This window comes from Emys orbicularis, chromosome 2, assembly GCF_028017835.1.
Source record: "Emys orbicularis isolate rEmyOrb1 chromosome 2, rEmyOrb1.hap1, whole genome shotgun sequence".
Classification (NCBI taxonomy): domain Eukaryota; kingdom Metazoa; phylum Chordata; order Testudines; family Emydidae; genus Emys; species Emys orbicularis.
The window spans coordinates 199798348-199811028 of NC_088684.1; the positions used below are offsets into that span (position 1 = coordinate 199798348).

Genomic DNA, 12681 nt, shown 5'->3' on the forward strand with positions numbered 1-12681 from the left:
TGCATTATCTGATTCCCTTCCTTGTCCCCTATGTATCTCAAGCTGATGAGCAAAAACCCCTGGGCTGAACTGCAAGGAGGAGGACAAGCCCCCGGACACAGGGGAGGCCACCCTGCTGCTGAATGTGCAGAGAACCCTCAGGAGTGAGTGAACAGAGCTGTGACAGCAGAGCTGCAGAGGGATTTGTGTGCTGCCACAGGGACAGTGACACACAATCCCTGCAGGTGCAAGGTGCAAGAAAGACTGCAATCTTGGTGGGGTAGAGCTGAGTCCGATGCTGCACCCAAATGCCCCTTCTAGATTTTGTTTGCCCTATCCATCCTTTGAGATGCAGCTCCCAAATATTAATAGAGCGACCACTGTGATTTACACTTTGGTAAAGTATTGTTCACCCACGCTTTAAATGATCCAACAACTCTTCAAAGTTGGACTCATCTGTGAGTAATATATAATTCCAGGTTTCATTCTTCCATTTCCTAAACTTTCTTGTCCACAAGATCTTTGTTGTTTGACCATATTCTTTTAAACACAGTTTTTTTGGCAACCAGTCTACAATTTTCAATCTTCTAATTTTGCTGGCCAAATTCTTGGGACTCTCTGCTAGATCATTTGCCACTTGTCTGCTTGAATGGTATCTAGCTAACACAGAAGTTATTCTTAAATACTGAATATCAGGCCCTCAACCTTTGCTTCCTCCCATGACCAGCTTTGGGCCTGATCCTAAAACCCATTAAAGTCAATGAGAGTCTTCTCATGGATTTATCATTTAACATTTATATTGAGGTAGCACGTAGAGGCCAACCTGATTGGGGCCTCAATGTGCTTGCTGCTGTACAAACATTCAGAAAATGACAGTCTCTGCCCAAAAAAACCTTAAAATCTAAAAGGAGATTAGGGCCAGATTCTGATGCTCTTATTCACAATGAAAGTCACCTTATTCCACCAGTAATCCCAGCTAAATCAATGGGTCTGCTTGTGAAGTAAGGTACTAGTCAACATGAATAATGGTATCAGAATCTGGCCCTAAGTTGTTCATCTGGTTTAGTACTATCAGATATTTTGATCTTTTCTTTTAAAACACATCTCATTTGTAGCATGCAACAAAATCCCACTTAATGATATGCATCTTCTCTTTGCAAAGAGCGTAATTCTAGGTAGCAAGCCAGGTGGTGCTCTCAGATGAATGAGCACAACTCCCATTGATATTTTCACTTACCTTCATTGTCTACTAATGTAAATATACATGTAACTCATCTGTCCGTACAGTATATCTGCATAACTTTGTTTGTCCGTCTACGTCTTTACGCATTAGTTTTAAACTGCCATTTCTGCCAGCGCAACCACTGCATCATCATTTGGATGTCACGCAAAGTTTTGCTCAAAGCCAAGAAAACAGTTGATGGCTGGGCTGTGTAGAATAATCCTATCTCTTCTGAAGAGGCCCCAATACTTGTAATCCCTTATCCTGCCCCCTGGATTCTGTTTTTGCCTCTTGTCCTTCCTCGCTCCCCCTCTTTCCCTTGTCATTAGTCTCTATCCTCTAGTTCCTTTCCACTAGTCTACAGACACACCAGAGTTCAACCTCAACCTTGAAAATACCCTTCTGCAGACTCTTCTGCTTCCAAGATCCTTATTGCTGACCTATTGTTCACTCCTGCTGCCAGATTTTCTCTGCTCCAACTCTATTCTTGATCTCCTCCAGCCTGGCTTATGCCCTTACTACTTCCCTGGAAAGTCACAGGGGCAATATTTTACTTTGATCTCTCTGCTGCCTTTGAGACTACCAGTCAAACCCTCATCCTGAACTTTCTCCTTTCCCTCGGCTTCAACACTTCTTTAGCCTTCAGCATCTCCTTTGGTGGCTCTTAATCCTGCCCCTAACTCCCCATTGGTTTCTCTTGGGGCTCTGTCCTCTCTTTCTTTTTTCTAGGCAACTTCATCCACGCTCACAGCATTACCTACTGTCTCCATGCTGATGATTGCCAAATCTGCCTCTCTAGCCTCATCTCTCCCCTTTTGTACAGTCTACCATCTCCAGCTGTTCTTCCTACATCTCCTCTTTGATGTCCCACCACTATCTCATTGGGTCAAATTCAGTGGGGTCATATGTGGTGGTGTAAAATACACAGATTATGCTCTCATTTACAAAAGTGTAAATGTAAAGTTACTCCAGTGAAATCAACAGAGCTATTCTGAATTTATATTGGTATAACTCAAAACTAAATTTGGCCTCATGCCTAAGTTGGTTAAACAAACAAACAAAAACAAAAACAAAATCAAAACAAACAATCAGGTGTAAGTGGCAGAAGCATAATTACTGGGGGTGCATAACTAAGGGTAATTTACATGCCCAGTGGGCAGAAGGAGGTGAGGATAGGAGGAATAGCAACTAATAGGAAGGTGCAAGGCAAAGTAGTGATGAGGGTTGCCATACCATATGCCACCTATTAGTTGTTCCCCCCCATCCTTTCAGTCACATCAACATGTAAATTACATCCTTTGTCCACAGTCACCGAATAACAAATCTGTCTGAATTACACCCTAGAAAGAGGCGCTATATTCCACTTTAGAGAATTCCTTCTGTTCATCAGTGTGTGGCTGACGAGGCCTGTAGGGAAGCCAGGGCTGGTATTGTACACGGTAGACTCTGAGAATAAATGTGTGCACTGAAATAGATGGCTTATAAGAACAAAAGGCAAGAGATGAAAATGGCATTGAAAAGGTTAAAGGAATTTACTATGAATCTGTTCAAACAGAATGATTTTCATTGTGTTTGACTATGTCAGTTCCAAATCTGTTTTTCAAACTCTGCGATGGTTTGTCACTTAGCCATACTCACCTGGCCAAACACCTCCTCATTCACTGTGAAAGTGAGATCCAGGATATCAGTGATGTTGTTATCCTTCATCCACTGCAAGCTCTGATGAAACTCCTCATCCAGGTACTCCAAGTCACTTAAATCACATGGCCTAATTGTACAGCAAGACAGAGAAACGACGAGGAAGATATAACCTTATGTGTATCAGGATGATGGTTTACTGCTCAGAACATGTACAGTGTTTTCTTATGACAAAGCTCTGACAAAAGCTGATGCCCTTTTGACTTTATACATACACCTTTTGTTAAAACACCAAACTCAAAGTGTGTGGACTACAGAACATTAAATATCAGTAAAAGAGAATGATGTGCATTTTAAAAGCTTATTAAAAGAGACTTCACTGCAAATTCAGATTAATCCTCATAGACTTTAAGGTCAGAAGGGACTTAGTCTGACTTCCTTCATATTACAGCCACAGAACCTCCTCCACTAGTCCTGTAATAGACCCCTAACCTCTGGCTGAGTTACTGAAGTCCTCAAATCATGGTTTAACCAACCATTTCAGCTAAACATTCCTCTGAGTTATCATCTGTCAATATATATCAATTCATTCAACTGAATCTTGGTATATTTTATGTGGCTTTTCTTATTGCATAAAATTGATTAAAGAGCAATAGACCATCCATTAAAATATCAAAACATTTCAATGAGCATTAAAAATAATACATTACTGGGCATCTCCTGGTTGTCATTGTGTAAGACAGGCTGAGCAAAACCCACAAGAAACCTGTAATGCTTTACATCCATATTAATATATTAACATTTGAGGAGGAGGGATAGCTCAGTGGTTTGAGCATTGGCCTGCTAAACCCAGGGTTGTGAGCCCCCTCCTTGAGGGGGCCATTTGGGGCAAAAATCTGTCTGGGGATTGGTCCTGCTTTGAGCTGGGGGTTGGACTAGATGACCTCCTGAGGTCCCTTCCAACCCTGATATTCTATGATTAAACATAATTAATAAATGCTTAGGCTGAAAAAAAAATCCAAACAATGGAGCTTGGGCAATTAAGGTTTTTCCAGTGACATGCAAGATAACTCATTTTGTTTAGAGAAAAGAATTGTTTCTCTGTGGACTGTCCAATTAAATATGCTTTTCAGTGACCCATATCCCATTTAAATGGTTCGGACTGCAGTTTCCTAATATTAAAATTTAGGAATGTGGACCAATATTTTCAAAAGTGGGTGCTTAACTCCAATGCCTTTTAACCCTTTAATCAACACTGTTAATATTAAAGAAGGGCACAGTCTGGGGGAAAAAAGGAAATGATTAAATCTCCCTCCCATCTACCCTAAAAACAACAGTGGAAGAACTTGAAAACTAAGGTCCCAGTCCTGCAATGAGCTCCACAAGGGTTTGTTTCTGCAGAGATCATGGCAGGATCAAGGCCCAAGTCTCTGTTGATTGCATTCATATACTTACAGCCTCAGTAGTGCTTTATAGAATGGCCTCGTGAAGAAAGCATCAAGAAGGTACTGATGAATGAGAGCAAGGCCAAGGATACGACCACTGAACCTGAACCTAGGATACAAATAACACATAGTAAATGATGTGTAACTCAGAACATACCAATGTAGGAGCTTATATATATATATGTTAAATATCTTGTACTGAATTTGGCCTGCTTAACATGTTCGTCTGCCCACTGTGATGGGGTGCCTGCCCCAAACTGGGCTCTAAGAGGTTAATAAAGCCCTACGGAGGCTGCACAGGAGGCAACCAATCAGAGAAGGGCTGAAGGGAACAGCCAATCAGGGCCAAGCAGGCCCATATAAAAAGGGAGCTGCAGGGCTGGGAGCCCAGGGGGGAAGGACTGTGTCTCTGGAGGGCTGAGAGAACTGCCAGCACCCTGGACAGAACAGTGCTGCGAGCAGGGAACAGGGGAATGAGAGACAGCTCCTGGCTGACTGCTGGGGTTTGCAGGCTGAGGCCCTGATGCAAGGGCAAAGAGGATACTGGGGCCATGAGGAAGTGGCCAGACAATTTGCTGCAGTTGCCACTAAAGGAAGTGGCTGAACAGCAGACTGCAGGTCCCCCAAAGGGGGGAGCACAGTGTGTGTGGCACGGCCGGAGGGCTGCGTTGCTGAAGAGGACGCCACAGTCCTTGGAGAGATGTGGGTCCTAGAGCAGGAGTGACGGCAGCGAGGCACCACCTGAAGAGGGTGCACTAATATGCGGAGCTAATCTCCAAGACAGCCAGCAGGAGGCGCCACAGTGATGAACCCTGTCATACCACTCATCATAACAGATTACGGTCCCCCCCACAGAAAGCAAACTTTTATTAAGAAACATTTGTGTTTTTAGCCCCTATGGTTGCAGTGAAAACTTTCCAAACATGAACTGAGTGTCACTGATGCAAAACCAACACAGAGCTGTCTTCCTGAGTCTGCAGACAGACTGAAACAATAGCTTTAAGAGATGTTAACAGTCCCATTCATCTTAGTAAAGTGTGAACTTTTAGGCATAACAATGGCACTTTAACAGCCAGATTTCCAAATAATTCATGTGCACAATTACTGCAATTCTGTGCACAGATCAGGCAAGTACATGTGCAAATGGCAAACAACAAAAATAGCAGTGGTCCTAAAAGTGCCCTGAATCCCTTTGTCCCACTGAATTATGCTGAATGCAATATTAACTTCACTAACTAAATGTTTAGTTATTATATAAAGGCCACATTTTCCCCTTGATCTTTGAATAAGCCTTCCACTGTTATCAGTAGATCTGCTGAGACTCAGTATGATAGCCCCCTAGCGTAGATGCAGCCAGCAGAAGTTCTTCTGTCAGTGTAGTAACACTACCTCCCTGAACGACGTTAGCAAGAGACGCATTCTGCCACTGACATAACTGCGTCTGCACTGGGGGTTTTGTCAGCATAGCTATGTCGATCAGGAGTGATTTTTTCCCCACCCCCCTCACCATGTAGCTAAACCAATATAACTTTTAAGTGTAGACCAAGACTATTATTATGATTTGAGCCCCTGAGACAGTCTATATCCAGTTTTCTACAAATTGTTCAGGATTCCCATATCTAGTTTAAATAGATGCAATAATGTGGCAGCGATACATAGCTCTTTCAGCCAACTAAATTATAAATAAAATGAAATGGCATTTGACAATAAATGGAAATGACACTGCTGCCGTGGTAAAACACACATGCCCTTATGAAAAAGTAATACTATTTTAGTGTATGTTAAATAGTTTGCTTTTTAATCTGGGAACTCCTCTGTACTGTGAAAATGCTGGTGGTCTTCGATGGACCAGAGGACAGAGACAAACATGAGTGTGTATATCATGCTGAAGTCCACTGGGCATTATGGTTAGAATGGCCTGGAAGACAGGAAACCTGAGTTTTAGTAATTGCTTTGCTGTGTGACCTTGGCCAAATCATTTCCCTTCTTTGTGCCAGTTTCCTACCTGTAAAATGGGGATCATAAAGTTTATCTACCTTTGTAAAGTACTCTTAAGACACTCAAGTCATTTTACATTACCAGACAACAAATGGTAGTAAAAATGTTTGTTCACCACTAACCTGGGTCCGACTTTAATCAGTGACTTAGATGTGAAAGACTGTAATTTTAATAACTATCCCCACAAACTGGTAATGACGTTCATGCATGTCAGAACAATCTAGTTATAAAAATCTAAGTTACTTTGTGTATATGTCTTGTGTTATGGTGTATGATGATAATCTGCTGTATCTCTACTCTTTAATAGGTAACCTTCCACCCATTCCAGCTTTAGAACCTTGCTTTTGGAGGGAAAAATGTATGACTGATTTCACAATGGGAAATTTTTATTTTAAAAAAAGAAGCTGCTTATCAGTCCAAAAGAAAAAAAAATAAAACTTAACTGTGAACACTCTAAGCATAAGGTGCTTTGAATTGATTGACATCCTAGTAAAATTTTACAGCACCGAAAAAAAAAAACCATATCAAAAGCAAGAAACCGTTCCTTCCACTCCAGGGAAAAGCACACAGATCCCTTTTGCAAATGAATGATACATATGCCTTGCTGTAATAAAAGCAGCAATGAATATCTGTTCAGTCAACTCTCATGGGATAGAACAAGTGCTTAGTCTGTCAAATGGGGCACAGAATGACAGTGGTCCCAGTTAGCATTTACATCTCCACAGGAGCCGCCTGTGTGTCCCCTGCTGCCAAAAGTAGGCACATATGGTATATAGCTAACTATTAACAGAAGTGTGATTATATGACCCTTACAGCTGTTTCCATACCAGCAACAAAAGGCAGCTGTTGGGAATGTTTAGAACCCGTTTCACTTCACTTGTGGTCCAGTGCAATGTTTCCAGCAAAAAGCAATTAAAGAGGGGAGCTGACACAATGAAAACACAGTGGACGCCAGACAACTAAAGGTGGAAAAAATGCCTGAAGTGTTGACTTTAATCCTTCAGATTGAGAGTCAGGTCCATTTGTCCTAAATGATGCAACTGGTTTTTTACTTTCTCCATCATAATTTTTGAAAGTGAAAGTTCAAAATACAATAAGCATAAAGTACTATACTCCATTGCCAGAAGGCTCACTCTATACCCTCTCAGGTGAGCATAGAGGAGGACAATATTTTGGTGGGAACTCTTTGGAATCGTGAAACTGAAGGTAAAATGTCAAGGGAAGCACAACCTAGTTTGAGACTCTGATTCTGCTAAGAAATTGTTGGACATAGTGCTGGCTCCAGTCTGAAGGATTTAGGGTATGGTATAGTTAGGTGAGATATCCCCTTCAGAGAAAACAAGGCTTATTTACAGAATAAACAGTGTTGAGGTAAAGCCTGACTGGAGGGCAAAGTACCTTCCTTAAGCTGACATGTTTATTTTTCTGAAGCAAGTGTAAATTGCTTATTAGAGGTAAGGATTTGTTTTAGCAAGAGAGGCAGGTTGGGTAAGTGGTGGGAGAGTGGTGTGGTTATGTGAGGACCCAATTCTACCCTGTTCTTTCAACACCCGTTCTCTCCCCTCCTGCAAGACAATGATTGAATCTGAATAACATACCTATAGCAGAGAAGGGAAATGGGGGAGGAAGGAGGGAGGGTAGTTAATGAACAGGAAATGGTGGGAGGAGGGAGAGAATTAATGAGTAGGAGAGCTGCTCTGGTTTGATTGTCTATTGACACCCTTCGTCGACTCAAAAAGGACATTGTGTGCAACTGCCTTTTCGCTTCTAATAATGCTACTCTTTGACCAGTTTGCAGGAGTTACCTACAAATTCCTACACCTTCTGAGAATTTCACAGTAGTGCTTAAATTAGAGCTGACTGTAACATGTCTCATGCTGTATTCCAAATGATCTTATCCTTTTATACTGCTGCTGAAGAACCAGTTTTCATCCGTAAAGCAAATTTCTTATGTGTCAAACACTGTCTGACTGTTAATTTGCACAGATTAATTTTAGGCTTCATCTAAAAGAACTTGAATGAAGAGGGCTGCACTTAAGCCTTCTTGAGAGGCCTTCTGTAGTGAAGTTTAGACAACTGTACTGTGAGAGAAGGATACTCAGCAGACATAGCCAGCTACATAGGTATTATTTTCACAGCAGTAGGGCAAAGATATCTGGGGCAAATGGAATGCTGGAAATAGAGAGATACAGTAGTGTTGCAACTCCTGCGATTTTATCATGAGTCTTGCAATATTTAGTGTTTTACTTGAAGCCCCAGCTCCTGGAGACAAGTGGTTAGGTGAAAAATCTCAGCTTTCATTTGTTTTTTAAAAAGTTGCTAGCATCAAGGATGTGGAGAAAAGTGACCCAACTGCACCCAAATGGCTCATACAGCAGAAAGGAAATGAAAAAAACTGAAAAAAGTATTATATTTACAGAAATCTCATGATTTATAAACCGATCTTGTGATTTTTGAGGCCTGACTAATGGGTTTTTGAACCTTGAGAGTTGGCAATACTGTGCAGAGGGACCATAGAAGGAGGGCCTGAAGGGGAAAAAAGGACAGTTTCCTTCCCCACAAAATGCCAAGCTGCCCTTTGAGCAGTGGTTTGGAGGCCACCAGCCACTTTCTACTGGAAAAACTAAATTGGGACTGGACCAACATTCCTTATTTAAGTTTTAAATACTAGAAAATGAGATCAAAATGTCTATTCCATGAAAGTTCTTATACCAACCTTATCACCATAAATTCTAACCACCACCAAGTTGTGTATTAAGCAACATGACTGACACTTGTCACATGTTGTTCTTTTCTCTCTTATCTCCTTCCCAGGGGGAGAATCATATGTGCAGTGGAGTGTTTTGTTCAGTAATTATTTTTTAAATATGTACAGTCTGTTATGTGTTTATAGGGTAGCAAAGTGCTCCTGGGTAGGGCAACCAGGTTTCTGGGAAGTAGGAGTAGATACAAGGAGATCAAATATATCAAGGAGCTTAATTTTTTTTTGGAAAAGAGGGAAATTTGTTAGGAAAAAAACTAAGAAGTGTAGGGGAAAAGGCACTTGCCATCCTTTGACTTTGCAAGGACCTATTTTTAGAGCAGAAGGATGCATTACATAAATAGCCCCACAATTATTTTTAAAGTTTTTTTTTTAAAGTAGAAGAAATATAAAATCAGTGAGCCATATACTCTCATTCCTAAGACACAGCAAGGTGTGGATTAGTCAGTGATTGTTGCATTTCACGTAGGGTGACCATGTTTCCCAAAGGGAAAACGGGATACCACGTGGGGCTAGCCCTCCCCTCCAACTGCGTGGGGCTAGCCCGAGCCAGTTGGCAAGAGAAAGCAGGACAAATGCTCACTTTTGCCAAAAAAATTCAGGACGGTCAGGAAAGGGCTTAAAAAAGGGACTGTCCGGGCCAAAACAGGACATATGGTCACGTTAATTTCATGGGTGTTTTACAGTGCACTAGATGCACACACCAATAGGCTCTAATGCACATGCTGTTGTGGGTTATTGCAGTAATTATATCTTGTGGTCATATTTTTGAATACAATAGTAAGTGGGCAGCAAATCAAATCAATTAGTAAATGTGATCATCTTTATAAAACCCTGGCAGTTGATCAAACTCACAACCTCTGAGCCTGCATTATAGTTTAGTCTGGCACACATATTTAACTTCAATTTGTGGTGACAGAACTACTGTACAATCATCAGAAATCTCTGTTGCCAGGACGGTTATACATACATAGCATGGTTAAAAATTTTTTTATAATCATTTGTTAAATTCCTTGTTTCTTCTAATTTTGCAGTTTAGCAGTAAAACCACCCTCTCTCCCCAGCATGGTATCCCTGGGGGTGTCATGGTACACTAAAACCATCCACATATTTGCTATTGTGCTGTGTGCCCCAGTGCTTGAGGCAAACACTGTAGGCACTCCAAACACTATGCCCTTTTGGCTCTAGACCTTGGTGGGTTCTAAACATTCACGCACACATCTCATAATAAAGGAGTAGCCTTTACAAGGGCCAGAAGAAAAAGAAAAGGGTGCACATACCATAGGTACAAAGTATTGGTTGTGGAAAGACAGTAAACATTCATTCCTAAATAAGCCCTAAGGGGGAATTCTAACAAGGGGAATACCAAGGCTATCACTGGCCCTCAGTCCTCCTTCAAGTCCACCCCTCTTTTTGAGGGTGAGGTCTTACAGTCTTAGTTTGATAGGTGTAGGCTTGGCTCTCTCTCTGATCTTTGGGGTATCACCTGGTGATCACACTGACTGTGGGCCCCTCCCCATAGTCTCCCTGGCACCTAGGCACATTGGAGTACCACATGTTCCACTTGATAATTTTTCTGGGTCCCTATACCTCCTTCTTAGATATGCTAGGAACCATTTTTTGTCTTCCTGATTATCCAAAGGTGAAGCTAATGAGGGGGCATACAGTAATAAGCCTCACACCAAAAGGTTTGTGTGACCCAATTTCTTATAACCATTGATTTATTTTACATACTTCACAGTATAGCCCAGAACTGTAAGGCACATCATTTTATGTTTTCTCACAAACTCAAAACTCATTCCAGGTTTACTAAGTTTTACTAAGTTTTTGAGGGAGCCTGTGTACTCCTACACTGATTAACTGCTTCATGTCAAAACCATGGATAAGTCAGTCAGCTAAATTTCACTTTGAGTTCTTGGGTTAATTCAAACTTAAAACTTAGAAACTCAAGAGGTGCGGAAACGGAAGGAATGGTTCACCCAAGTTCCTAGAACCTGAAACTGCTGAACATGGCACAGGAATTTATCCCTGCAAGTTCTGCCCAATTATACTGGAGTCTATGCACATAAATACAAGCCCTATCAGGATGATGTATACCATAAAGACACAATGTGTTTTGTTCAAGCTCTAAAGATGACAGAGAGTATTTCATGAGTCCCGCTTTGATAATATTCTCTCTTCCTATTATCCTGGGAAAAATCTATGAAACTTAGTTGTATTTTATACACAAAGTTGTAACATTCCTTTAAAACAGTGGTTCTCAAAGCCGGTCTGCCGCTTGTTCAGGGAAAGCCCCTGGTGGGCCGGGCCGGTTTGTTTACCTGCTGCTTCTGCAGGTTCGGCTGATCGCGGCTCCCACTAGCCGCGGTTCGCCGCTCCAGGCCAATGGGGGCTGCGGGAAGCGAACTGCAGAGTGGCAGGTAAACAAACCGGAGTGGTGAACTGGAGCAGCATAAGTACTGAGCAACCTTAGCTCTCACAGGTCACATTTCTAGAAGTCAGACCCACAACTTTCAGTTTTTTACCAAAGCAGACTGGAACCATACTCATAGCATTAAAGGCTAGTGGAATACTGGTACACCCTCAGTGTTTGATTTACTTTACTTTTCTAGTGTTTATCTGCCAATTCAATGCACTATTTTCTGTTTTTTCTTTACATACCACTTTACATATCAGCAATCCAATACTAAAGAGAAATCTTACCCGAAAAACCTGTTTTTCCTGCACAATGGACATGTGAAATGAGTACCCACTACATTTTCAACAGATCACATGAACACTGAGTTAGTGTCCAAACTTATGCTGTTCCTGAGGCTTAGCTTATGCAAAAACAATGAAATAATGCAAACCTCTACCTATGCTTCCTCCTTCACCTTAGTTGTCCCTACTGTGTCCCTCAAGAACTGCCTCTGTCCTAGCACCTTGGTACCGTCTCTCAAAAGATCGGATCCCTTATATCCTGGATGAGTTAATAAGCTGAATCTGCCACAATGAGTCAGCAGAGTTTTAGGGGCTTTATGGAGGATTCTAATGCCTGCAGTAAGATAGGCTGCAAGAAGAGTCCTGTCAAAGGAAGCAAAATCACATCTCCATAAGGAAAGCTATTTCAAATTCAGTCTTTTAAAGAAAAAGAGCAGTTTAATGAGGGAGGGGGCATGGCAAGATACTTTAATGATGACAGTGCAGTCCCCAATGTGGATGTTGTTGTTTGGGGTGATGGCATAGTAGGATGCCTCGGTGGATGCACTAGTCCAGTACATTTCCCAGGAAGCCACCGACAGAGCCCCTATAAAACCTTCACCACAAATTACAGATACCCTCCCATGGTGGAACCCTGAGACAGAAGGCAGCCACCTACCATCTGACTAGAGCTGGGCAACACTTTTCTGGTGAATAGTAAATCCACTGAAAAGTGCATTTTTGGGGTTCAGAAACCATTCACAAATTCAGATAAAATTTGGTGAATAGTTTCAGCTTAAAATTTTTTTTTGAAGTGTCAAAATTAAATGAGCTCTTTTGACATTTTTTGAATCGACATTCCATTTTGAAAATGTCAATTTGAATCAATATTCTACATGTTTTGTTTGACCTGAACACATTTTTTTTTTCAGTTCAGCCACCAAAAAAATCAACTATTC

The 12681-nt window shown here is 41.5% G+C and overlaps 1 protein-coding gene across 1 annotated transcript in view; it reads right to left on the minus strand.

Moving 5' to 3' along the window:
* The window catches only part of HECW1 (HECT, C2 and WW domain containing E3 ubiquitin protein ligase 1), a 283590-nt gene that overhangs the window by 21406 nt on the left and 249503 nt on the right, over positions 1 to 12681 (minus strand). The window contains exons 22-23 of the mRNA XM_065398899.1: positions 4295 to 4393; positions 2840 to 2969 (exon numbers count right to left, since the gene is read on the minus strand). Of these exons, the coding sequence (XP_065254971.1) occupies positions 2840 to 2969; positions 4295 to 4393 (229 nt within the window). The remainder of the gene's footprint in view (positions 1 to 2839; positions 2970 to 4294; positions 4394 to 12681) is intronic.